Raw genomic sequence first — 26,843 nt, 5'->3', positions numbered from 1 at the left:
CAAACTCAGTCCTGGGGCAGGGTGAACCTTTGGTTTTTGCAGTAGCGCTATACAGCTGAATAATCCAAGCTTGATGATGGGTTGGTTACTTGAATCAACTGTGTATTGCTAGGGCAAAAAAATTAAATGTGCACCCAGGGAAGGCCCCAGGACCCAGCCTTCGGACCGAGTTTGGGGAAACTCTGTTCTAGAGGATCATGTTCTCTCATGTTTCAGACAGACAGACAGACAGACAGACAGACAGACAGACAGACAGACAGACAGACAGACAGACTGAGTTACTTACCTGGGGCTTGGCGGTTCATCTTCTGTTTCCTTGTCAACCCTGTGTCCACTTGCTAAGGCCATTCTGTCTATAGAAACAGACACAAGTGTTTTGGTCTAAAGATGTTATTTGATTTTATTTGCTTTACCATAAGTATTGTGGAGGAGAATGAATTTGCCTTAGGAGATCCTAGTATAGTTTGCTGGCTAAACCCTAGCAATGACCACAAACAGACCCCATGGAGCAGAAAGTAAAGCAATTTATTTCACATGACTTACCCACCTAGTACACACTTTATGGGCATGGAATATAATTATATCAGAAGAAAAAATGACCTTGTGAATGCAGAATGCTACACTTGATAGCCTAGAATGCAAAAGCTGGAAGAAAAACAGACACTGCATGATTTGTCAATAGAATGCAAGTGGATATAACCTTTTTTTTTTTACAGTGAATGTAAGACTAAAACAATAGAATTCAATGCAGCATACTTCCTAGAGTCGTCATATAGCCTCCCAATTATATTATTTTGAATAATTGATCACAGCTCATGTTTTATCAGAATAGGCCAAAATTAGGTCATGTACTTTCAGTTCAATACATTTAACCACAAATTAATGTTTTATTTGTACCAGAGGGAGAATAAACCTTAATAGACAAGTGCCACGTGGTTTCCCGTAGTCTACTGTGGCTGCAGAAAGAAGCGCTGCTTAGCCATAAATCTGATTTCAGACCAGCTTTTCCAACCTTCAGCCTACATCAAGCCGATGCATAAAATGACGCCATTAAACCGCGCACTGATCCACAGTCAGTCCTTCAGCTCCTCTCTAAAATTCAATCGCATAGTGCGCTGTCCTCGGCACAGAGAGAGATTCGAGAGGACGTGTGCAATATCCATTTTGTACATTTGCCGGTGTTGTCAATTCGGTTTGGGCTACTGGGTTATAAACACGTCATTTAATAACCGCTAGCCTTTCAAGGCTAAATCAGAAGGCATCCTGGACGAAACGGGTGCACCGAAGATCCCTACGCAGCATGGATTCTATGTAACTCCGGTAAAATGTAATGAGGAGATGGCTCCGGGAGAGAAAGATCATCAGGGTACCAGCCGAATAGTGTTGGTCAAGAAAATTATCATGAAAGATGGGCCCACGGTATGTGAATTAATTGTCTTTATTTCGGTATCCTACCAATTGTAACCGGGAATGTGTATGTAACAATGTAACTGATTTTTACATAAACGGCAAAGGATGCAACATCAGCTGTGAGTGCGCCTGCGGTAGCGGCAGGTTATGACATAAACTGACATTATTGCGCTCGAGATACTGTACCTTGTGAAACATTTTACGGCTCTGTCAGCGTACAGTGCACCACAGTTTTCCGTAATGCTATTGCCAAACATCTTTGAAATTTGTATCAATTTGTTAATAGATAGAGATAGGAGATGGGTACATTGCAACCTCTATTGGAAGGACGCGTCCGGCAATATATCGGGGTTGCGTCTTTCAGTCGGCCTAGCTGCAGACAGCGTATTGAATGAAGACTATAACATTGTCATGCGGCTGCCATTAGCCTACTGTTTTACATAACACCCTCTCAACGCAATCTGTTTGCATGATAATTCCATAATCATATTCATTGACTGGTGCATTATCATGATAATGCCATAAAAATGCTTAAAGCCTATTAGTTTATTTTATGTATAGATAATAGAGTCCAGATCCCCTGCAATAAAAATAAGACACTTTTTTTTATTGCAGTAACCTCTATCCTTTCATGAACTGTTGGTGTTGATGATGTTGGAGGTGTTCCAGGCAAGTTGTGTGTCCCACAGTGCCCTCGGATTTAAACCTCCTCATAGGCTAAACACTAGCCAATAGCCAGCTGTGAGGACCATAGAAGGTGTTACCATGGTGTTTCCTTGGAAAGGGGACCTGGACCAAAAACAAAATTACAGATGGCCTAATTTAAAAATAAACAAGATTCTATTCTATTATGCAATCTGAGCTATCACAGCAAAGTGGATTGGGACATTCATTTTAGATCAGTGGTTTAATTTGTAGCAAACAACACAAATTAACATTTAGGCCTAAGTCTATTTTTCACAGCATGGTAAGAAAACAGTGATTCAATCTCCATTAGGCCTGGCTACAATGTACAGTGGGGCAAAAAAGTATTTAGTCAGACACCAATTGTGCAAGTTCTCCCACTTAAAAAGATGAGAGAGGCCTGTAATTTTCATCATAGGTACACTTCAACTTTGACAGACAAAATGAGAAAAGAAATCCTGAAAATCACATTGTAGTATTTTTAATGAATTTATTTGCAAATTATGGTGGAAAATAAGTATTTGGTCAATAACAAAAGTTTATCTCAATACTTTGTTATATACCCTTTGTTGGCAATGACAGAGGTCAAACATTTTTTGTAAGTCTTCACAAGGTTTTCACACACTGTTGCTGGTATTTTGTCCCATTCCTCCATGCAGATCTCCTCTAGAGCAGTGATGTTTTGGGGCTGTTGCTGGGCAACACGGACTTTCAACTCCCTCCAAAGATTTTCTATGGGGTTGAGATCTGGAGACTGGCTAGGCCTTGAAATGCTTCTTCCGAAGCCACTCCTTCGTTGCCCGGGCGGTGTGTTTGAGATCATTGTCATGCTGAAAGACCCAGCCACGTTTCATCTTCAATGCCCTTGCTGATGGAAGGAGGTTTTCACTCAAAATCTCACGATACATGGCCCCATTCATTCTTTCCTTTACACGGATCAGTCGTCCTGGTCCCTTTGAAGAAAAACAGCCCCAAAGCATGATGTTTCCACCCCCATGCTTCACAGTAGGTATGGTGTTCTTTGGATGCAACTCAGCATTCTTTGTCCTCCAAACATGACGAGTTGAGTTTTTACCAAAAAGTTATATTTTGGTTTCATCTGACCATATGACATTCTCCCAATCTTGTTCTGGATCATCCAAATTCCCTCTAGCAAACTTCAGACGGGCCTGGGCATGTACTGGCTTAAGCAGGGGGACACGTCTGGCATTGCAGGATTTGAGTCCCTGGCGGCGTAGTGTGTTACTGATGGTAGGCTTTGTTACTTTGGTCCCAGCTCTCTGCAGGTCATTCACTAGGTCCCCCCGTGTGGTTCTGGGATTTTTGCTCACCGTTCTTGTGATCATTTTGACCCCACGGGGTGAGATCTTGCGTGGAGCTCCAGATTGAGGGAGATTATCAGTGATCGTGTATGTCTTCCATTTCCTAATAATTGCTCCCACAGTTGATTTCTTCAAACCAAGCTGCTTACCTATTGCAGATTCAGTCTTCCCAGCCTGGTGCAGGTCTACAATTTTGTTTCTGGTCTTGGCCATAGTGGAGTTTGGAGTGTTGTGGACAGGTGTCTTTTATACTGATAACAAGTTCAAATAGGTGCCATTAATACAGGTAACGAGTGGAGGACAGAGGAGCCTCTTAAAGAAGAAGTTACAGGTCTGTAAGAGCCAGAAATCTTGCTTGTTTGTAGGTGACCAAATACTTATTTTCCACCATAATTTGCAAATAAATTCATAAAAAATCCTACAATGTGATTTTCTGGATTTTGTTTCTCATTTTGTCTGTCATAGTTGAAGTGTAACTATGATGAAAATTACAGGCCTCTCTCATCTTTTTAAGTGGGAGAACTTGCACAATTGGTGACTGACTAAATACTTTTTTGCCCCACTGTATGTCTAATTTCTCAGATTAGACTAGGTGACGATGACGTGATTTGCTCTTTGCGTGACAGCGAGCTGAGAACACAATCACATCTCAATCTCCTCCAGTCCTCACTCACGCATACATATTACATACACACAGCAAACTTGGTGCACTCAAGTTATGAGGACTAGGGAGTTGGGGGGCCCATCTCGTCTCCACAGTTATATAACGGCCATGTCCCAAGTTCCCAAGCTGCAGGCTGCCTCACGCTGTGCTGTGAAGTAGCTAGGGGCCTGTGCTAATCTATCTATCTTTTCTATGCCACTGCCTTCCTCAAATACCACTGCTGTCTGTCCTTGCTCAGGGGTGTCCTGGGAGACAATGGCCACGTGGATGTCTTCAAATAGCAAAGTGACTGATTCATATTGACAGAGAAGCAGTGGGCTTTTTTTATTGATAATTTTTGTTTGGACTCCTCTTGACCATCCCATTCAGAAGAACGATCTACAGTATAGAGTGGAGCTCAATTAATGGTTGCCTTAGTAAATTGTTTTCCTAATAGTGCATATTGTATGTCTGCTTCCCAAAAGAATAGACTGCATTTGTCAAAATAAGTCTAGGCACTCAAATGCAGCAAACCGATTTACAGGGTCCTGATAATGTTTTTTTTTATATGCTTTGTGATTATGGTGAAATGGTGGATGTTGATCATCTCAAGTTACCTTTTTGAAAAGCTGTTTACATTTTTCTAACACTGTAAGAGCTGCTCATTTCCATAGTGTATGTTTTAACATGGAATACAATATGTTCTAATATGGCTGACTTTCTTTACTGTGTTGCAGCCGGGCCAGGGTATTGGCAGACCCAGTGTTTCCCATGCTGTGGTGGTCATCTTCCTGGAGTTCTTTGCCTGGGGTCTCCTTACCACTCCAATGCTGACAGTGAGTTCCATCTCTATCTGGCTTGCCTGCCTATCTGCCTATCTTTCAAATTGGTATTTTGACCAACCAGATCAGCTTTGAAAAAGAGCTGATGTGAAAAGATCTGATGCGATTGGTCAAAATACAAATTTGTGTAATAAAACGTCAGAGTTAGACTGCCTCTGCCTAATTATGATCTTTTTCCATTTACACATCAGCCTAATTCAGATCTTTTTCCAGTAATTGGTATTTTGATGAATCAGATAAGCTCTTTTGACTGTAATTTGGCAAAATATCAGAATTGGGCTAGCTAGGTCTCTCCAGGTCTATTTACACCAGGGGTGTCAAACTCATTCCATGGAGGGCCTACTTTCTGCAGCTTTTTTGTTTGTCCTTTCACTTAAGATCTAGAAAACCAGGTGAGGGGAGTTCAAGGGAGGAGTGAAAACCCGTTGACACTCAGCCCTCCTTGGAATGAGTTTGACATGTGATCTGCACTGAAAAAAAATTAAGGTTCTTAAATGTTTCTTCCTCAGCTCTTAAGATTCCTTTATGAACACTTGTGCGATAAATATCCTTTGAGTTAAGTGTGGGGTGCTTGATGTGGCATCTACGGTTCTTCAGAATTTGGAAAGGTTGTTGAAATATTTTGTGTTGATTCAAGAATTCAATGAAGGCTGTAAAGATTTAAATTAACACTCAGTGGGTTAAAATATCCTCAGTACTGGTGTTACTAACCAGAGTTGAACCAAAACCATGCTCATCATTATCATATTTCCCAGCATGATCTACAGTGCCTTGCGAAAGTATTCGGCCCCCTTGAACTTTGCGACCTTTTGCCATATTTCAGGCTTCAAACATAAAGATATAAAACTGTATTTTTTTGTGAAGAATCAACAACAAGTGGGACACAATCATGAAGTGGAACGACATTTATTGGATATTTCAAACTTTAACAAATCAAAAACTGAAAAATTGGGCGTGCAAAATGATTCAGCCCCCTTAAGTTAATACTTTGTAGCGCCACCTTTTGCTGCGATTACAGCTGTAATTCGCTTGGGGTATGTCTCTATCAGTTTTGCACATCGAGAGACTGACATTTTTTCCCATTCCTCCTTGCAAAACAGCTCGAGCTCAGTGAGGTTGAATGGAGAGCATTTGTGAACAGCAGTTTTCAGTTCTTTCCACAGATTCTCGATTGGATTCAGGTCTGGACTTTGACTTGGCCATTCTAACACCTGGATATGTTTATTTTTGAACCATTCCATTGTAGATTTTGCTTTATGTTTTGGATCATTGTCTTGTTGGAAGACAAATCTCCGTCCCAGTCTCAGGTCTTTTGCAGACTCCATCAGGTTTTCTTCCAGAATGGTCCTGTATTTGGCTCCATCCATCTTCCCATCAATTTTAACCATCTTCCCTGTCCCTGCTGAAGAAAAGCAGGCCCAAACCATGATGCTGCCACCACCATGTTTGACAGTGGGGATGGTGTGTTGCTTTTACGCCAAACATAACGTTTTGCATTGTTGCCAAAAAGTTCAATTTTGGTTTCATCTGACCAGAGCACCTTCTTCCACATGTTTGGTGTGTCTCCCAGGTGGCTTGTGGCAAACTTTAAACTACACTTTTTATGGATATCTTTAAGAAATGGCTTTCTTCTTGCCACTCTTCCATAAAGGCCAGATTTGTGCAATACACGACTGATTGTTGTCCTATGGACAGAATCTCCCACCTCAGCTGTAGATCTCTGTAGTTCATCCAGAGTGATCATGGGCCTCTTGGCTGCATCTCTGATCAGTCTTCTCCTTGTATGAGCTGAAAGTTTAGAGGGACGGCCAGGTCTTGGTAGATTTGCAGTGGTCTGATATTCCTTCCATTTCAATATTATCGCTTGCACAGTGCTCCTTGGGATGTTTAAAGCTTGGGAAATCTTTTTGTATCCAAATCCGGCTTTAAACTTCTTCACAACAGTATCTCGGACCTGCCTGGTGTGTTCCTTGTTCTTCATGATGCTCTCTGCGCTTTTAACAGACCTCTGAGACTATCACAGTGCAGGTGCATTTTTACGGAGACTTGATTACACACAGGTGGATTGTATTTATCATCATTAGTCATTTAAGTCAACATTGGATCATTCAGAGATCCTCACTGAACTTCTGGAGAGAGTTTGCTGCACTGAAAGTAAAGGGGCTGAATAATTTTGCACGCCCAATTTTTCAGTTTTTGATTTGTTAAAAAAGTTTGAAATATCCAATAAATGTCGTTCCACTTCATGGTTGTGTCCCACTTGTTGTTGATTCTTCACAAAAAAATACAGTTTTATATCTTTATGTTTGAACCCTGAAATGTGGCAAAAGGTCGCAAAGTTCAAGGGGGCCGAATACTTTCGCAAGGCACTGTATACGGTTGATTAATGGTTAAAAATATATATTTGTTTCAATATCTATGTATTTGCATGTACATTGATTGATTAATTCATATCAAGCTACTCAAATATAAATAACATAAATTGTTCTAAACTATTCCAATCGGTTACTTGGACTTATTGCATATGTTACTGAAATGGTTGTTCCAGTTTAGATGTTTAAGGTAGTCTCATATTTTAGTCTTCCCAACCCTGGAAATAGTTCTGGATGCAGGTTGCAGAAGGATACAAAGATCCTACATGTTGATTAGCCCCACTGTGGCTGGATTCCAATGGGAATTACACATCACTTTGCAAGCCAGCATAATGTAACTTTCAAGCCTAATGTGGCCTGTAAACCAAGAGTTTCAGGCCACTGTATTAGGGTAAAACTATGCCCTGAAAAATAAATCCTTATGAAATATGTTTAATTTTTTTAAGGATCTCTCTTGGTTAAAAGGCTGAGTAATGAAATTGGATGAGTGCAACAAGCATGTCTCTGTCAATAGCAAACACATTCATGGGTGCTAACTCAAAAATTCACCTGAAAGGCACCGTGGGAAATATGCAAATAGGCCTTGAAACCCTACAGCAAGTCTATTGAATTCTGGTCCTGGAAGGCCGAAACATGTCTAGTTTTGCATTTTTGTATGTTTATTCAAAGAACCATCCCATGTATGGTTCATTCAGACACCCTCAAATGGTTCTCCTATTGCACGTTTATTTTTAAGAGTGTAGGGCTCTTTCTAAAACAAAATGGCCTTGATTCCTCGCATCGATCTTTTCATAATATCTTGTTTACATACACCTTAGCCAAATACATTTAAACTTAGTTTTTCACAATTCCTGACATTTAATCCTTGTAAATATTCCCTGTTTGAGGTCTTTTAGGATCACCACTTTATTTTAAGAATGTGGATTGTCAGAATAAAAGGAGAGAGCATGATTTATTTCAGCTTTTATTTCTTTCATCACATTCCCAGTGGGTCAGAAGTTTGCACACAATCAATTAGTATTTGGTAGCATTGCCTTTAAACTGTTTAACTTGGTTCAAATGTTTCGGGTGGCCTTCTACAAGCTTCCCACAATGTGTTGGGTGAATTATGGGTCATTCCTCCTGACAGAGCTGGTGAAACTGAGTCAGGTTTGCAGGCCTCCTTGCTCGCTCCATAGGCTTGAGGTCAGGGCTTTGCGATGGCCACTCCAATACCTTGACTTTGTTGTCCTTAAGCCATTTTGCCACAACTTTGGAAGTATGCATGGGGTCATTGCCTATTTGGAAGACCCATTTGCAAGCAAGCTTTAAGCTTTAACTTACTGACTGATGTCTTGAGATGTTGCTTCAATATATCCACATAATTTTTCTTCCTCATGAAGCCATCTATTTTGTGAAGTACACGTGTCCCTCCTGCAGCAAAGCACCGCCACAACATGATGCTGCCACCCCCGTGCTTCACGGTTGGGATGGGGATCTTCAGCTTGCAAGCCACCCCCTTTTTCCTCCAAACATAACAATGGTTATTATGGCCAAACAGTTCTATTTTTGTTTCATCAGACCAGAGGACATTTCCCCAAAAAGTACTATCTTTGTCCCCATGTGCAGTTGCAAACCGTAGTCTGTCCTTTTGATGGCGGTTTTGGAGCAGTGGCTTCTTCCTTGCTGAGCGGCCTTTCGGGTTATGTCGATATAGGACTCATTTTACTGTGAATATACTGTAGATACCTTTGTACCTGTTTCCTCCAGCATCTTCACAAGGTCCTTTGCTGTTGTTCTGGGATTGATTTACACATTTCGCACCAAAATACGTTAATCTCTAGGAGACAGAATGCGTCTCCTTTCTGAGCGGTATGACGGCTGCATGGTCCCATGGTGTTTATACTTGCGTACTATTGTTTGTACAGATGAACGTGATACCGTTCATCTGTTTGGAAATTGCTCCCAAGGATGAACCAGACTTGTGGAGGTCTACAATTTTTATTCTAAGGTCTTGGCTGATTTCTTTTGACTTTCCCATGATGTCAATCAAAGAGGCACTGAGTTTGAAGGTAGGCCTTGAAATACATCCACAGGTACACCTCCAATTAACTAAAATTATTTCAATTAGCCTATCAGAAGCTTCTAAAGCCATGACATCTTTTTCTGGAATTTTCCAAGCTGTTTAAAGGCACAGTCAACTTAGTGTATGTACACTTCTGACCCACTGGAATTGTGATACAGTGAATTATAAGTGAAATAATCTGTCTGTAAAAAATAGTTGGAAGAATTACTTGTGTCATGCACAAAGTAGATTTTCTAACCCGACTTGCCAAAACTATAGTTTGTTAACAATACATTTGTGGAGTGGTTGAAAAATGAGTTTTTAAGACTACAACCTAAGTGTATGTAAACTTCTGACTTCAACTGTAAATGGTACCGGAGGTCTGTCATGATACAAGGGGATGCATGAGATAATTAGCAGCATTTGTTCTGGTGCTTTGGACAAATCATGACTTCGCAGGTGTGAGCATCTTTTCAAATTTTGGAAGTGGAGGGGACATTTGGCCCATAGACTTTCCCTTAACTTGCAAAGAGACAGGGTGGAGCTTTTTACTCCTATTCCGTTCCGGTCCTCATTCTATCTATTCTCTTAACACATATGGACCCAGAGTGTTCTGGGTTAACTGAGATAAATCTTCTCAAAACTCATTGGGACCGAGGGCCCTTGGCCTTTCCCTCCAATACGGTTGAGAAGGAGGCGAGAAAGGAGGTAATGAGGAATTACAGAAATACTAATTGTCTATAGGTCTCTATCGCTCTCTATCTTGTTCTTTCTGACACTGTACAGTCATCCTTCTCTTGCACTTATTTTCCTCTTCATCTTTCTATTCTCACCTTCTCTCTCTGTCTATCTACCCTCTCTGTCAACCTTCCCTTTTGAATGGTCTAGTAAAACGCACCTGTGTTGTTTTTTAGGGTAGGTTTCTTGTCTTGTTAAAATGCTTGTGTGTGTGTGTGTGTGTCTGTAACTGTTATGGTTTCTTGGCAGCCTTTCCATCGAACATCCCTGTTTAAGATGTTTGTGGTTTCTCTGTTCTTTGCAGGTTTTACATGAAACTTTTCCACAGCACACGTTTCTGATGAATGGTCTCATTCAAGGGGTGAAGGTAAGACATCAGGCTTAGAAATAACTATTTAGCAAAGACTACGAACAGTATATCCCCCCCAAAAATGAACCAACTATGCCATTTATTGATCACCTCTATGCTACAGAGGAAACCCCCCCATAGAGTTGAACAAAAGCAGCACATTCTTTATTCTGTGTACTCTAGCTGATCTTTTTTCAGTATCTTATTATTTCATATCAAGTGCATGTTTATTGTAGGTTTATTATAGGTCATAAAACGAGCCATTTTTGTGCTGCAACATGATTGTAATCAAGCTCGCTCTCATTTCCTTTAAAGATGAATGAGCCTTCTCATTATGGGTTCCCGGTAACCATGGCAATTTTAACAGAGGCTCCTACCCTCTTCACCCTCCTCCTCAACAGGGTCTTCTGTCCTTCATGAGCGCCCCTCTGATTGGTGCCTTGTCAGACGTGTGGGGCAGACGGTCCTTCCTATTGGTCACTGTGTTCTTCACCTGCGCCCCCATCCCGCTTATGAGACTCAGTCCCTGGTAAGACCGCCCGTTTCTGCTGGCCAAGAAAAAAACCCACTGTTGTGATTTGGTTTAGTATTCATTGTTTATTTGATTAGAATTAAACAATAAGCACATTTAAACATGAAATATACAGTTAGAAAAAAAGTCAACGCAAAACCACATAGGGTTCTTCGGGTTGTCCTCAAAGGGAAACCCTTTTTGGTGCTACCTAGTACCCTCTATGTACCCTCTTTGAAGTGTTCTTCCTAGAACCCTCTATTACAGCTTCCATCCCCAAGCCATAAGGCTGCTGAACAATTAATCAAATGGCCACCCGGACTATTTACATTGCTGTTTATTATCTATGAATAGTCCCTTTACCCCTACCTACATGTACAGCCCGTTGTGTCGAAAATAGGTTTATACTCAACAAAGTGTACACTAGTGGCACCTGCTGGTCAAAATAATTTAGGGAATTTAGCAGCCAAATGATTATATATGACATCCCAAACAGGGTAGTCTTTATGTATTTTTTATTTTTTATTTTATTTATTTATTTATTTTTACCCCTTTTTCTCCCCAATTTCGTAGTATCCAATTGTGTAGTAGCTACTATCTTGTCTCATCGCTACAACTCCCGTACGGGCTCGGGAGAGACGAAGGTTGAAAGTCATGCGTCCTCCGATACACAACCAACCAAGCCGCTGCTTCTTTAACACAGCGCACATCCAACCCGGAAGCCAGCCGCACCAATGCGCCGGAGGAAACACCGTGCACCTGGCCACCTTGGCTAGCGTACACTGCGCCCAGCCCGCCACAGGAGTCGCTGGTGCGCGATGAGACAAGGACACCCCTACCGACCAAGCCCTCCCTAACCCGGGCGACGCTAGGCCAATTGTGCGTCGCCCCACGGACCTCCCGGTCGCGGCCGGTTACGACAGAGCCTGGGCGCGAACCCAGGACTCTGATGGCACAGCTGGCGCTGCAGTACAGCGCCCTTAACCACTGCGCCACCCGGGAGGCCAGTCTTTATGTTTTCTACCGAAACCAATATCAAACCATTCAGGTGGTTGTTTGACTAAACACAGCTTCGGTTGTCATTGATCACGTGAGTCTGAAAAATTGATAGCGGCACACTGCTAAACTACTAACAACTACTAACAATTCAACAATGAGTCGTTTAGAAGGAATCACTGGCTAACTGCAACACTTGCAGTTAGCCAGTGATTCCTTCTAAACGACTCATTGTTGAATTTGCGATTTCCAACTTGTTGTGTCATTTTTATGTCCAATGGCTAATGAGCACCGTTACGTTTTATCTATAATTTCTCTTCATTATTTCTCTTTATATGACAATGATTAAAAAGGATTTGTCAGTAGATTGTCTACTTGATTTATGTTGATGATCCAATCAAAGCTACTGTAGATATAACGTGATTTGACGTCATTTTATATGTGGCAAATGACCTTGAGCATTTTTGGAAGGGCACTTCTAATCTAAGTCTATGGCAGGATCCAAAGGGCTCACATTCTTGATGTCTACCCTTACTAAAGGCAGGTGACATGTGTCCCCATGAGTGACAGAACACTGAGCCAATCACGGTGAAATGCTGAGCCATTCACAGTGCAATGCTCCTATTTTCTGCTGGTGTGCCTTACCACCACAGAAAACACTGAGCGAGGCTGAAACACCTGCATTTTGGAGCTGCCTTACTCAAGAAAACAAGAAACAGTCAATGTTTGTATGCGGCTTTCTTAACTCAATGATATATATATCATTTTCTACATTGTTTGCAAACTGATATGTGACACGTATTAAAATAACATGCAAAACAGGCAAGCCCCCCTCCCCAATGTTTATATATATATATATATATATATATATATATGTATATATATATATATATATATAAACATTGGGGAGGGGGGCTTGCCTGCCCAAAATCCCCAAGAATCACTGTGAAAGAATTGCAGGCCTTGGGGTCACTAGGTTTCAAAAATAACCATCAGACGCCACCTCCACAACCACAGGCACTTTGGAAGGGTTGCCAGAAGAAAGTCCTTTCTAACCCCAAGCCCTTGGAGTTTGCCAAAAGTCATTTAAATTTTGACTGGAAGAAGGTGTTCTGGTAAGATGAGACCTAAATTGAACGTTTTGGTAAGATACAGCTTCGGCATGTTTGGCATCGAAACAGAGATGCATACAAGGAGAGGCACCTCATACCCACGGTGAAACAGGGAGGGGGGTCAGTGATGTTTTGGGGCTGTTTTAATTCCAGAGGTCCAGGGGCACTGGTTAAGATTGACGGCATAAATAATTCCACCAAATATCAGGCAATTTTGGCTGACAATCTGGTTGCTTCTGCCAGAAGGCTGGGACTTGGCCGCAGGTGGACTTTTCAACAAGACAATGACCCAGAACATACTTCAAGATCCACACAGTAATGGTTCTGTGACAACAAAATCAATGTTTTGCCATGGCCATCTCAGTTGCCGGACCTCAATCCAATCGAAAACCTGTGGGCTGAGTGGAAGAGGGCAGTTGATAAGCGCAAACCCAAGAATGTGAAAGATCTTGAAAGGATCTGCATAGAGGAATGGTCCAAAAATCCCTCCAAATGTGTTCCTTAACCTTGTCAAACATTACAGGAAAGACTCCATGCTGTTATCCTTGCCAGAGGTGGTGGCACTAAGTATTAAATGAGGAGTGCCAATAATTATGAAAAAATGTCATTTATTTTGTATTAAATAATTGTATGATTTTGGTTGGTTCCATTGAAACATTAATAAAGTTCAATATTTCTCTCATGCTGGTTTATCTCAATAATTATATTGTTTTGTACAGTATTGTTTGTGCATTGCCAGTCATTTTAGTTCTTGCATAGTTTGGAGCTGTGCTTTGGGTCATTGTCCTGTTGTGGGAGGACATTGGCTCCAATTAAGCTACGTCCACAGGGTATGGCATGGCGTTGCAAAATGGAGTGATCTTCCTTCTTCAAGATCCCTTTTACCATGTACAAATCTCCCACTTTACCACCACCAAAGCACCCCCAGACATCACATTGCCCCCACCATGCTTGACAGATGGCGTCAAGCACTCCAGCATCTTCATTTTTTCTGCGTCTCACGAATGTTCTTCTTTGTGATCTGAACACCTCAAACTTAGATTAGTCTGTCCGTACACTTTTTTCCAATCTTTTATTTTTTTGGGCTAGTCTGAAATATGGCTTTTTCTTTGCAACTCTGCCTAGAAGGCCAGCATCCCGGAGTCGCCTCTTTACTGTTGACGTTAAGACTGGTGTTTTGCGGGTACTATTTAATGAAGCTGCCAGTTGAGAACGGATGTTTTTCAGCAGCAGGGACTGGGAGATTCGTCAGGCTCAAGGGAAAGATGAATGGAGCAAAGTACAGAGAGATCCTTGATGAAGACCTGCCCCAGAGCGCTCAGGACCTCAGACTGGGGCCAAGCTTCACCTTTCAACAGGACAACGACTCTAAGCACACAGCCAAGACAACGCAGGAGTGGCTTCGGGACAAGTCTCTGAATGTCCTTGAGTGGCCCAGCCAGACCCTGGACTTGAACCCGATCAAACATCTCTGGAGAGACCTGAAAATAGCTGTGAAGCAACACTCCCAATCCAGCCTGACATAGCTTGAGAGGATCTGGAGAGAAGAATGGGAGTAACTCCCAAGCTTGTAATGTCACACCCAAGAAGATTCGAGGATGTAGTCGCTGCTATAGGTGCTATATGTGCTTCAACAAAGTATTGAGTATTGCTCTGAACACTTATGTAAATATGTATTTCCGTTTTAATTACAAAAAATATATATATTTGCAAAAATGTCTAAACCTGTTTTCGTTTCATCATAATGGGGTATTGTGTGTAGATTGAATACCCCCGAAATTTAATACATTTTAGAATAAGGCTATAACGCAACAACATGTGGAAAAAGTCAAGGGGTCTGGATACTTTCAGAATGCTCTGTATGTAGAACCCTTCTTGCCTTTCAAAGAATCATTCTTGCCTTCCAAAGAATCATTCTTGCCTTCCAAAGAATCTTTCTTGCCTTCCAAAGAATCTTTCTTGCCTTACCAAGAATCATCAAATAACCCTTTTCCCAAAAAACAGTTGTTAGGAAATTAAAGGTTCTAGGTAGAACGCTTTGCCTTACAAAGAACCATTGTCTTCCAAAAAGGGATCTTCAGATGGTAGAACCCTATCCCTCGCAAATTTTGTCTAAGAGTGTAGTCTTTGTCCAAATGTAACAGTGCTTTTTTAGATTAAAATACTATATTATCCCTCATGCACACACCAGTTTTTTTTTTTTTACCAATTTTAGTCAGCATTTGTAATTGGTAAACACTTTAAGACTGTCACGGAATCTCTATCTTTAGAGTCTGAATGAGTATTTGTTGATGTTGTTTGTCAAGTACATGGTGTGAAATGCACTTGCTTGAATGTGACTGACTGGCAGTTTGAAAAGAGTCTAAACTGACAATGTTCCCTCCCTCAGGTGGTACTTTGCAGCGATTTCCATGTCAGGGGCTTTCTCTGTCACCTTCTCTGTCATCTTCGCTTATGTCGCTGATGTCACGGAGGAGCATGAGAGAAGCACCGCATACGGATTGGTAAAAAGTGATTTCTATGTTTTGTTATGATGCCCAGTATCTGTCTCATTTGATTCCCATGTCGATTGGGGAAGAGGGGTAGTGGATAATTGAACTTTTCTATCTATGTGAGTAAAGATCAAGTTCTGTAATTCTATAAGGGTCATGCAAAGTGCCCTTTTGTGCTGAGAATAGATGTAGGTAGTGTCACGTTTCTGCAAGCCTATCCTTCACACGGTGGTTTTCATATCTCATACTGCTGTGTCATGATGGGTCCCTTGAGGTCACAGCATGCAGTAAATCAAATCAAAGTTTATTGGCTCTGCACACAGATCAGTAGATGGTAGCAGGTGCAGCCAAATGCTCGTAGTATACCATATCCCATTGAATTCTCCCTCCCTTTTCTCTTTGTATTTTGAGCCCTGGCATTGAATGAACATAAATTCAGTTTCCTTTGTAGCTCAACCACTTGTAAAAAAAAATGACTGCATCGATGGAAAACAGTGACAATTGTCACTGAGTGGACTATCATGATGAAATATAAACTGACCTCGAAACAACTGTGTGTTTGAAACTAAATTCTCCTACTGTGTCCCTAGGTATCGGCTACGTTTGCTGCCAGCCTGGTGACGAGTCCAGCCATCGGGGCGTACCTGTCCGCGTGTTACGGTGACAACCTGGTGGTGTTGGTGGCTACACTGGTTGCTCTGGCAGACATCTGTTTCATCCTGCTGGCCGTGCCAGAGTCCCTCCCGGAGAAGATGAGGCTCAACACCTGGGGTGCACCCATCACCTGGGAGCAGGCCGACCCCTTCCAGGTGAGTGCTATGCCATGGCATGCCATGCTATGCTGAGAAGGCTACATCAGCTAATGGTTTCATTAGGGTGTGCCCTTTTTTTTAAAGACTTTGGTGTCTTTCTGTTGTTTAAAAGTCTTTGGTCTATCTCTTGTTTGCAGTCGATGAGGAAAGTGGGGAAGGATCCCACGGTTCTTCTCATCTGTATAACCGTGTTCCTATCCTACCTACCCGAAGCTGGCCAATACTCCAGCTTTTTTCTCTACCTTAGACAGGTAAATATCCAGCTTGTCCTGTGTCTTAGGCAGGACAACTCCTTTACATTTACCTGCACCATCTGGCAGTAAACATGAGATTCAATTCAGTACAACTTTATTTATCCCCTTAGGGGAAATTAAGAAAGACATGCCATATTGCAAATGATAACATCATCTACATAAACTACAAGTGCAACAACAAGAGATGAAGAACAGCAAAGTTATTTCAGCGCACAGTGTTCAAAGTACCTCTGGTTCAGTAACTCTGGTTCAGTTCGTTTTAGTATGGTGACTATAATTATAGAGAGAGTGTTATTTCGCTGTTATTTTTAGATCCACGTGTACAGCTCTATCTCCATTGAGCACATTCAAGTGCTAGTCATTTAGCATAGTTCTGTTACTTTGCATTGGACCCTTGGAGCAAAGAGAGAAAGAGAGGCTAATGCTGTCGTTCGTTCGTTCTTTCGTTCGTTCTTTCTTTTTTCTCTCTGTCCTTTCTTTCTCTCGCTCTTTCTCTCTTTTTCTCTCTCTCTCTTTCTCTCTTTCTCTCGCTTTCTTTCTTTTTTTCTCTCTACCCCGACTCAGGTCATTAACTTCTCATCGGCAACGATTGCGGTGTTCATCGGGGTGGTTGGAATCCTCTCCATCATAGCCCAGGTACGTATCTGACTCAATGGTGACCTTCTGCTAGTCCATTTAACTGTGTCTGTGGGGAACTGCAATGTGTTAACGAACAATCCGTTCTTAGGTTAACAGCATGTGTCTCAGTTCAACTGTGTGACTGTCCTTTGGAATGTATTTAATCTAGCTCCACGTTTAGATGTAAATCATGTCGACATAGCCTGAGGCTGCCCGGTGTATCCTACTTAAAACAAAAGCATTCCAATGTAATGTAGCAACTCGTGTCATTCCTATGCATACAATATTTCTGAAGAAATTAATTGGCAATCTGTAAAGCACGAATGACAACTTCTGATACAAAATGGGCATTATAAATACATTTGTTTGATTCATTGATTATTTGTCGTTGCAGACACTTATCCTGACAGTCTTGATGAGAACGATCGGGAACAAGAACACAGTTCTACTGGGGCTGGGCTTCCAGATTCTACAGCTGGCCTGGTACGGTTTTGGGTCAGAGCCATGGTGGGTCACCTTTAACTCTCTCTTCACTGTAGTTAGTGGAGTATGATTGACAAAGCTGTTCTAAAATGTGTTACATGTCAAAATCTGTATGTTTATGTAGCTACTGGTATATCTTTCTCCCTCGTCTTTAGAATCTATCTAAAATGAAAAGAAAAGAGAAGGAGGATCGGGAATCGATTTTGTCAAAGATCATTGAGCATGCTCAGTAGGGCTGGTCCGGAGGGTGCGACTCCTTAGAGTGGGTCCATTTAGCTAAGTGATGTCTCGCACTGTATGTGTCTGTAGCTAACCACTGTCTCCTCTGTGTCTCTTTCTCTCTCGCTGTGGTTTTTAGGATGATGTGGGCTGCGGGTGCAGTAGCAGCCATGTCTAGTATCACCTTTCCTGCAGTGAGCGCCCTGGTGTCTCACAGCGCAGACCCAGATAAGCAGGGTAAAACATTCCCCTTATTGCCTTTTACTGTATGTAATCTATCCATTCATCCCGTTCTCTACGGTACTACCTTTCGTCCGCCGTTGCCCTTTTTTGAAAGTGAATAAATGTTATTTAATTTTTGGAGACATTTTTCCATTGTTCCATTGTTCCATGTTCCATTAAGACACATCACAGCATATGAATGCATGGATGTTTTTAAAGTTGACTGTTTGATTTCATAGCAGACAAATCCTGTTATCGTTTGAATTTTTGAATTTTTTATAATAGACTTTTTATCAGAACCAGACCCTCATGGATGGTTATGTATATGCTGTGTTTTCTGTGATGTCATGCTGTTTTGTGTGTTCTGCCCAGGAACCGCAGATGGTCTATGTAGATACATGTGTTTACACATCGTTATTGACAAATAAACGACTAACCTTTCTCTCCTCAGGTCTGGTGCAAGGAATGATCACTGGTATCCGGGGCCTGTGTAACGGTCTGGGCCCAGCGCTGTATGGCCTTATCTTCTTCATGTTCAACGTAGAGCTGAACACCGTTGACCCCATCCAGGGAGAATACCCCATCGACCCTATACCTATAAACCCACCGGCTGAGGTAACTGGATTACTAAAACCAATATCACATTCTCATTCTGCCTCTCGGGCCAGGCAGACTAGCTGTATACATCTATCTTCTTTAGCTTTAAAACATATTTATTTCTAAGTAAGCACTTGCAATTAATTTCCTTAGCTGTAATACTGAATCATTCTGTTTCTTTATTCAGAGATGGATTATGTTATTTGTGTTTTATATGAATGTGAAGTCAAGTTCCTACAGAAAAACAAGTTATATCTGAAGGGTTTGATTCACAAAACACGATAAACACACATTTTGAAATGAAATTGCTCGTGGGTCGCCGTCTGAAAGGAATGCTCGTGGGTCGCTGTCTGAAACGAATGCTCGTGGGTCGCTGTCTGAAACGAATGCTCGTGGGTCACTGTCTGAAAGGAATGCTCATGGGTCGCTGTCTGAAAGGAATGCTCATGGGTCGCTGTCTGAAAGGAATGCTCGTGTGTCGCTGTCTGAAAGGAATGCTCGTGGGTCGCTGTCTGAAACGAATGCTCGTGGGTCGCTGTCTGAAATGAATGCTCGTGGGTCGCTGTCTGAAATGAACGCTCGTGGGTCGCTGTCTGAAACGAATGCTCGTGGGTCGCTGTCTGAAAGGAATGCTCGTGGGTCGCTGTCTGAAATGAATGCTCATGGGTCGCTGTCTGAAATGAATGCTTAGGGATCCCTTTCTATGTGTTTGAATTATGGTTGTTCTCATACTTTTATAACGTTTTCTTTAGATGTTCTTTAAAATGTGTTTTTTATTGGCCTAGTGTCGTCCGGGTTAGGGAGGGTTTGGCCGGTAGGGATGTCCTTGTCTCATCGCGCACTAGCGACTCCTGTGGTGGACTGGGCACAGTGCACGCTGACCAGGTCGCTTGGCGTACGGTGTTTCCTCCGACACATTGGTGCGGCTGGCTTCCGGGTTGGATGCGCGCTGTGTTAAGAAGCAGTGCGGCTTGGTTGGGTTGTGTTTCGGAGGACGCAAGGCTCTCGACCTTCGTCTCTCCCGAGCCCGTACAGGAGTTGTAGCGATGAGACAAGACAGTAACGACTAACAATTGGATACCACCATTTTTTTGTTTGTTGCTAAAGGCGATATGCGACACACTTGTTTCATACCAAAACAAGCTATATCCAGAGCCATGTGTATAGAGAGTTGGGACATTGTGTTTTCTGCATTATGATGCATTTACAGGACACGACAACATTCTATGGCAGCCATGTTCGCAGCTGATTATCATTACTCAGGGAATATATTTTTAAAAAATGCCATGTTTCTGAATGCCTAGAATTAGAACAGTATTTTTTTTAAATCAAAAAGTTGTCCCAACTCTCTAGATACAGTGCCTTCAGACAGTTCATCAATCAATCAAATTTATTTATAAAGCCCTTCTTACATCAGCTGATGTCACAAAGGGCTGTACAGAAACCCAGCCTAAAAGCCCAAACAGCAAGCAATGCAGGTGTAGAAGCACGATGTCTGATGCTGGGCAGAAATTACAATAAGAAGCATTTTAGATCCGCGTTTACAAAACGCAGCAAGAGAAATCTTACACATTTAATATTTCTTTCCTGTATTAAAAATAACAAATTTTGCCTTAACGTGACACCTAAGTTTAGCTTGCTATCTAAGTAAGTTTCTAAATTAGTAAGGTGACGGGGCATCATATTGTGTAAGCTTTCTGCAGTGTTTGAGAAGTCAAAGCCCTTTGGATGAGTTATCTGTAAGCTTCCTGTGTTTTATCCTAGCAGAAAACCTAGTAAAAATTGCTTAAATATCCAAAAAGAGAAAACACATTGTATACTCTGGATACAATAAATCGGCTATGTGATTGTCACGTTCGTTGTAGAAATGAGCGGACCAAGGCGCAGCGTGCGTACAGTTCCACATATTTATTAAGGTGAAACTTCAAAGAACGAATAAATAAACAAACGTGCAGTGCGTAACACACATCAGCACTAAACAAAACAATATCCCACAACACAGGTGGGAGAAGGACCACACTAAGTATGATCCCCAATTAGAGGCAACGATCATCAGATGCCTCCAATTGGGAGCCATACTCACACCAACAGAAATTAAAGACTAGAACACCCCCTAGTCATACCCTGACCTATGGAAGGCTCCGCCATAGAGTGGGACTGGACGCCGTGCCTGGACTGGGCACCGGCGCAGAGGAAGGCTCCGCCCATGGAGTGGGACTGGAAGCCGCGCCTGGATTGTGCACCAGCGCAGAGGAAGGCTCCGGCCATGGAGCGGGACTGGAGGCCGCGCCTGGATTGGGCACCGGCGCAGAGGACGGCTCCGGCCATGGAGCGTGATAGGACGCTGTGCCTGGACTGGGCACCGGCGCAGAGGCTCAGGGCTGGTGACACACTCTTCAGGGCGAGTGTGGGGAGCCGGCACAGGACTTACCGGGCTGGGAAGGCACACTGGAGGCCTGGTGCATGGAGCTGGCACAGGTTTCATCGGACTGATGACACGCTCTTCAGGGCGAGTGCGGGGAGCCGGCACAGGACGGACGGGCTGGGGAGGCGCACTGGAGGCCTGTTGCGTGCACCCGGCAAAAGGTTTCACCGGACTGATGACACGCTCTTCAGGGCGAGCGTGGCGAGCCGGCACAGGACGTACCGGGCTGAGGAAGCGCACTGGAGGCCTGGTGCGTGGAGCCGGCACAGGTTTCACCGGACTGATGACACGCTCTTCAAGGCGAGTGCGGGGAGCCGGCACAGGACGTACCGGGCTGAGGAGGCGTACTGGAGGCCTGGTGCATGGAGCCGGCAAAGGTTTCACCGGACTGATGACACGCTCTTCAGGGCAAGCGTGGGGAGCCGGCATAGGACGTACCGGGCTGAGGAAGCGCACTGGAGGCCTGGTGCGTGGAGCCGGCCCAGGTTTGACTGATGACACGCTCTTCAGGGCGAGTGTGGTGCAGAATACACCTGAACAACATCTCACTCCGATCTCCCTCCTCCAACTGCTCCATCGACTCCTGGATTTTCAAACTTCCTGCTCGTTTGAACATTTCTAGCCCCAATAAAGATTATGGGTTATATTTTAGTCACTCAAAAGGCTATTTTACATGTAATCAGACTTACTGTTTGGGATCATTTAATATTTATTTATGTATAGATAGGCCTACTTTATTACATGTAACTGTTTAAAACCCAATCGGGAGTTCTGTTGTTTGGGGTGGATATATAGCATTTTGTCACTCTAAAATAAAATGACCTTGCAGTATACACTGAGTGTACAAAACATTAAGAACACCTTCCTAATATTGAGTTGCAACCCCCCCTTTTGCCCTCAGAACAGCCTCAATTCGTCAGGGCATGGACTCTACAAGTTGTGGAAAGCATTTCACAGGGATGCTGGCCCATGTCGACTCCAATGCTTCCTACAGTTGTGTCAAGTTGGCTGGATGTCCTTTGGGTTGTTCACCATTCTTGATACACACGAGAGACTGTTGAGCGTGAAAAACCCAGCGGCGTCCAGTTCTTGATATAAACTGGTGCGCCTGGCACCTACCACCAATCCCCATTCAAAGGCACTTAAATCTTTTGTCTTGCCCATTCACCATCTGGATGATACACACACACAATCCATGCATCAACTGTCTCAAGGCTTAAAAATACTTATTTAACCCGTCAACTCCCCTTCATCTCTGCTGATTTAAAGTGAATTTAACAATTGACATCAATAATGGATCATAGCTTTCACCTTGATTTAACTGGTCGATGTATACCTGGTCAAAATCATGTCTGGGTTTTCACTAACTCATGTCATGGTAAGATGAAAGAATTATAGCTCCAGGTCTTTCACAAGATGTGTTTTTAATTCATGTCAATTTGCCAACATTTCTGAAAATGGCTATATCGTGTTTTGGAATCAAACTCTTCATATCTATAATATACTGTCTCTCTCCATACAGAAATCATTGATCCCCGGCCCTCCCTTCCTCCTGGGCTCGTGCACGGTTGTCGTGGCGTTCCTGGTAGCCTTGTTTATCCCCGAACACACTGAGCCTCCAGTTGTGACCTGCGCCGATTCCAAGGAAACCTCCACGCTCGCTGGCGTCCACATCAACACCCCGTTGCCGGGCAGCGACGAGGACACGCAGGTGCCGACCAGCGACGAGGACTTTGAGCCCCTGCTGCAGGACAGCATTGTGTGACTGAGGGCGGGCAGCAGGCGGCTTTGGTATTGTTACACCCAGCTATGGGAACTACCCCAACACGCCAATTATGTAGCCTATCTATCCCCAATGGAGGAGGAGGAGAGAGAGAGAAAGGGGGCAATAGGGATGGGACAGGGGCCTAGCTAACCTAACTCAATTTTGTGTGCAACTCTGCACTGCACAACCAACCATTAATTCCCTGGTCTTCGCCCCTGTCTCCGCCCTTACCCAATAGGAACTAGTAATTATTTATTTATTTACGAGGATTTGATAAACTGTTTATGATGTTGTGATCTTTTGGGGGATGGTTACCCCAGTGTTTTTAGTTTTTCACCTATAGGACTCTGGACCTTGTTTTTGCTGCAAGAGTCTGAAAGGAGAGATAGCGGAGATAGTGGATCCTGCGGGCAAAACTGGTTACTGGTTGTAATCTGGTTGTAATGATGCCATTTCAACCAGCTTTGCCCGCTGGGGAGATTGAGCGTTTTTTTTTTTAAATTTTTTTTATAGCACTATGTTTAATGGAGGTAGAACAGAAAGAGCTTGCTGTGCCCTGCATTTTATTGCTTCAACGCATTTTCAAACTCCGCTGCGCATCATTTTGATTACAAGAAGGAGAACTGTGCCAGTAGTCAACAACACTTAACATATTTACTTTAGAAGACTGTTCATAGAGGAACTCTGTCACTATGAGCAGTCGTACGATTATGGCATAATAAAAGGGCTCAGATATTAGTCCGACATTTCCATGGGATCTTCTGTTCACAAGCCTTACAACAACTCACATTTTTTTCAGAGAGCACTTATCATATCATTGTCTTATAAGGGGTAGGGAGACATGGGGGATTAGGATGGTAGAGTAGTTGGCATAGGAAGATGAGATGTTGATGTAATTTTTTTACTCCCAAGATCTCATCTCACACTTTATTGTGCAGAGTTTTGGTACTTGAACCACCGCTCCTAGAGAAACTGCTAAAAGTGTTACTGTATGGTGAGAACATGGAACTACAGTATGTTGAGGCAGAATTGAGGTGTTTAATGATGCCATAATTGTTGCTGAGCGTTATGGTTTCATGCAGTGCCCTGCGGTTTCTGTTCAGTCTGTGAAATCTTGATTGTTACTGTATAAAAAAAAAGTTTTTTATCTTGAAGAATATAATTTATAAGATGTATTTATGATGTATTTTATTGATATTATACATCAGGGCTGGGGGCAATTCCAGTCAATTTAGAAAGTATTCCACATTTTCCTCATTGAAAAGCATTGAAGAGAATTGGAATTCGAGTTTGAATTTTAGTGTATTTCCTGAATTGACCCAACCCTGTTATCCATGCTGTAAAAATAATATTGCTAACATTCTGCAACATATTGACTGAAATGTCTAGGCTACTTTGGTAGTAAAAATATATTATATTCAACTTTGAGTGAGACACATTTTTACTGGTTTTCTTTTTGTAATTTTTGGGAGGATTCTTCATGGTCTTTTAAGTATAACCTTACTCTGAAGTATATTATAGGGGTGGATATAAGGTGAGGTTTCCTTTTTTTATTTGGATGACAAAATCATGAATTTCAATCATTGTTTTTTTCCTTCAATAAATATGTCCAAGTGTTACTAGCTAACTCAGCTTTCAAATTCCTTATTTTGAAGTCGGATTTTAACATCAGCAAAACCATCGTTAGCTCAAATAGTTTTCACACCCCAAGAGTCAAATTGAACTAACCCAGGGTTTATAAAATATAAATGAAGTGAAAACTATTTCATCCGATCAAATACATGAGTTGCACGTTATTATGGTACACAATCATCCTTCTCTTTTCTGTGAGGTTGTCACAATGTGTAAATGTCCATAGTTCATGTTTTATATGTACATACTGTATTGAATTAAAGCTGCTATTTGTAACTTTTTGGTCTACCTGACCAAATTCACATAGAAATATGAGTTATAGATCTGTCATTCTCATTGAAAGCGTCTAAGCCGTAGATCTGTTCTATGTGCACTATTTCTACGCTTCCCTTTCTGTTTAATTTTTGCATCAAAATTTACTTTCAGTTTTGTATACCAGCTTCAAACAGCTGAAAATACTATTTCACAGCGGTTTAGATGGTGCAATGATTCTCCACACTATGCATTGCTTGTTTTGTCACATAAACTGAAATTAGGCGAACTATTCAAAATTTAGCAACCAGGAAATGGCGAAGTGATTTCTGCATATTGCACCTTTTATTAAGGATAGTAGTCCTGTATCCCTACAAGTTAGGCTTTTGAAACTAGTATTTCCCCCCACATGAAAAACAATGCCAAGTTGTTTTCCCTTCCTCATTCGGAAGTAGTTGTGCACTCTAGATCTATATCTATCTATCTATCTCTATCTATCTATCTATCTATCTATCTATCTATCTATCTATCTATCTATCTATCTATCTATCTATCTATCTATCTATCTATCTATCTATCTATCTATCTATCTATCTATCTATCTATCTATCGTGGGGCAAAAAAGTATTTAGTCAGCCACGAATTGTGCAAGTTCTCCCACTTAAAAAGATGAGAGAGGCCTGTAATTTTCATCATAGGTACACTTCAACTATGACAGACAAAATGAGAAAAGGAAATCCAGAAAATCACATTGTAGGATTTTTTATGAATTTATTTACAAATTATGGTGGAAAATAAGTATTTGGTCACCTACAAACAAGCAAGATTTCTGGCTTTCACAGACCTGTAACTTCTTCTTTAAGAGGCTCCTCTGTCCTCCACTCGTTACCTGTATTAATGGCACCTGTTTGAACTTGTTATCAGTATAAAGGACACCTGTCCACAACCTCAAACAGTCACACTCCAAACTCCACTATGGCCAAGACCAAAGAGCTGTCAAAGGACACCAGAAACAAAATTGTAGACCGGCACCAGGCTAGGAAGACTGAATCTGCAATAGGTAAGCAGCTTGGTTTGAAGAAATCAACTGTGGGAGCAATTATTAGGAAATGGAAGACATACAAGACCACTGATAATCTCCCTCGGTCTGGGGCTCCACGCAAGATCTCACCCCGTGGGGTCAAAATGATCTCAAGAATGGTGAGCAAAAATCCCAGAACCACACGGGGGGACCTAGTGGATGAACTGCAGAGAGCTGGGACCAAAGTAACAAAGCCTACCATCAGTAACACACTACGCCGCCAGGGACTCAAATCCTGCAATGCCAGACGTGTCCCCCTGCTTAAGCCAGTACATGTCCAGAACCGTCTGAAGTTTGCTAGAGAGCATTTGGATGATCCAGAAGAAGATTGGGAGAATGTCATATGGTCAGATGAAACCAAAATATAACTTTTTGGTAAAAACTCAACTCGTCGTGTTTGGAGGACAAATAATGCTGAGTTGCATCCAAAGAACACCATACCTACTGTGAAGCATGGGGGTGGAAACATCATGCTTTGGGGCTGTTTTTCTGCAAAGGGACCAGGACGACTGATCAGTGTAAAGGAAATAATGAATGGGGCCATGTATTGTGAGATTTTGAGTGAAAACCTCCTTCCATCAGCAAGGGCATTGAAGATGAAACGTTGCTGGGTCTTTCAGCATGACAATGATCCTAAACACACCGCCCGGGCAACGAAGGAGTGGCTTCGTAAGAAGCATTTCAAGGTTCTGGAGTGGCCTAGCCAGTCTCCAGATCGCAACCCCATAGAAAATGTTTGGAGGGAGTTGAAAGTCTGTGTTGCCCAGCAACAGCCCCAAAACATCACTGCTCTAGAGGAGATCTGCATGGAGGAATGGGCCAAAATACCAGCAACAGTGTGTGAAAACCTTGTGAAGACTTGCAGAAACCGTTTGACCTCTGTCATTGCCAACAAAGGGTATATAACAAAGTATTGAGATAAACTTTTGTTATTGACCAAACACTTATTTTCCACCATAATTTGCAAA

At 42.3% G+C, this 26,843-nt stretch overlaps 1 protein-coding gene across 1 annotated transcript; it reads left to right on the top strand.

Moving 5' to 3' along the window:
• Positions 1-1,053: 1,053 nt before the first annotated feature.
• LOC110523908 (solute carrier family 71 member 1) lies at positions 1,054-24,537 on the top strand. The gene is made up of 12 exons (XM_021603046.3): positions 1,054-1,419; positions 4,797-4,895; positions 10,360-10,422; positions 10,806-10,933; positions 15,413-15,527; positions 16,106-16,324; positions 16,465-16,578; positions 17,146-17,217; positions 17,594-17,706; positions 18,041-18,138; positions 18,575-18,738; positions 22,668-24,537. Exons 1-12 carry the CDS (start codon positions 1,339-1,341, stop codon positions 22,908-22,910), a joined length of 1,509 nt encoding a protein of 502 aa, XP_021458721.2. The 5' UTR covers positions 1,054-1,338; the 3' UTR covers positions 22,911-24,537.
• The last annotated feature ends 2,306 nt before the right edge of the window (positions 24,538-26,843 follow it).

This window comes from Oncorhynchus mykiss, chromosome 5, assembly GCF_057628025.1.
Source record: "Oncorhynchus mykiss isolate SJ-2025 chromosome 5, ASM5762802v1, whole genome shotgun sequence".
NCBI lineage: Eukaryota > Metazoa > Chordata > Actinopteri > Salmoniformes > Salmonidae > Oncorhynchus > Oncorhynchus mykiss.
Note: the sequence above shows the minus strand (reverse complement) of the source record. Positions and strands in the feature narration are given on the sequence as shown.

What these genes read in the sequence shown, in the direction of transcription:
- LOC110523908 (XM_021603046.3), top strand. Translation starts at nt 1,339, where the DNA reads ATGGCTCCGGGAGAGAAAGATCATCAGGGTACCAGCCGAATAGTGTTG. An exon ending in TCATGAAAGATGGGCCCACG is followed by an intron (nt 1,420 to 4,796) that starts GTATGTGAATTA and finishes ACTGTGTTGCAG; the next exon opens with CCGGGCCAGGGTATTGGCAG. An exon ending in TCCTCTCCATCATAGCCCAG is followed by an intron (nt 17,218 to 17,593) that starts GTACGTATCTGA and finishes TTGTCGTTGCAG; the next exon opens with ACACTTATCCTGACAGTCTT.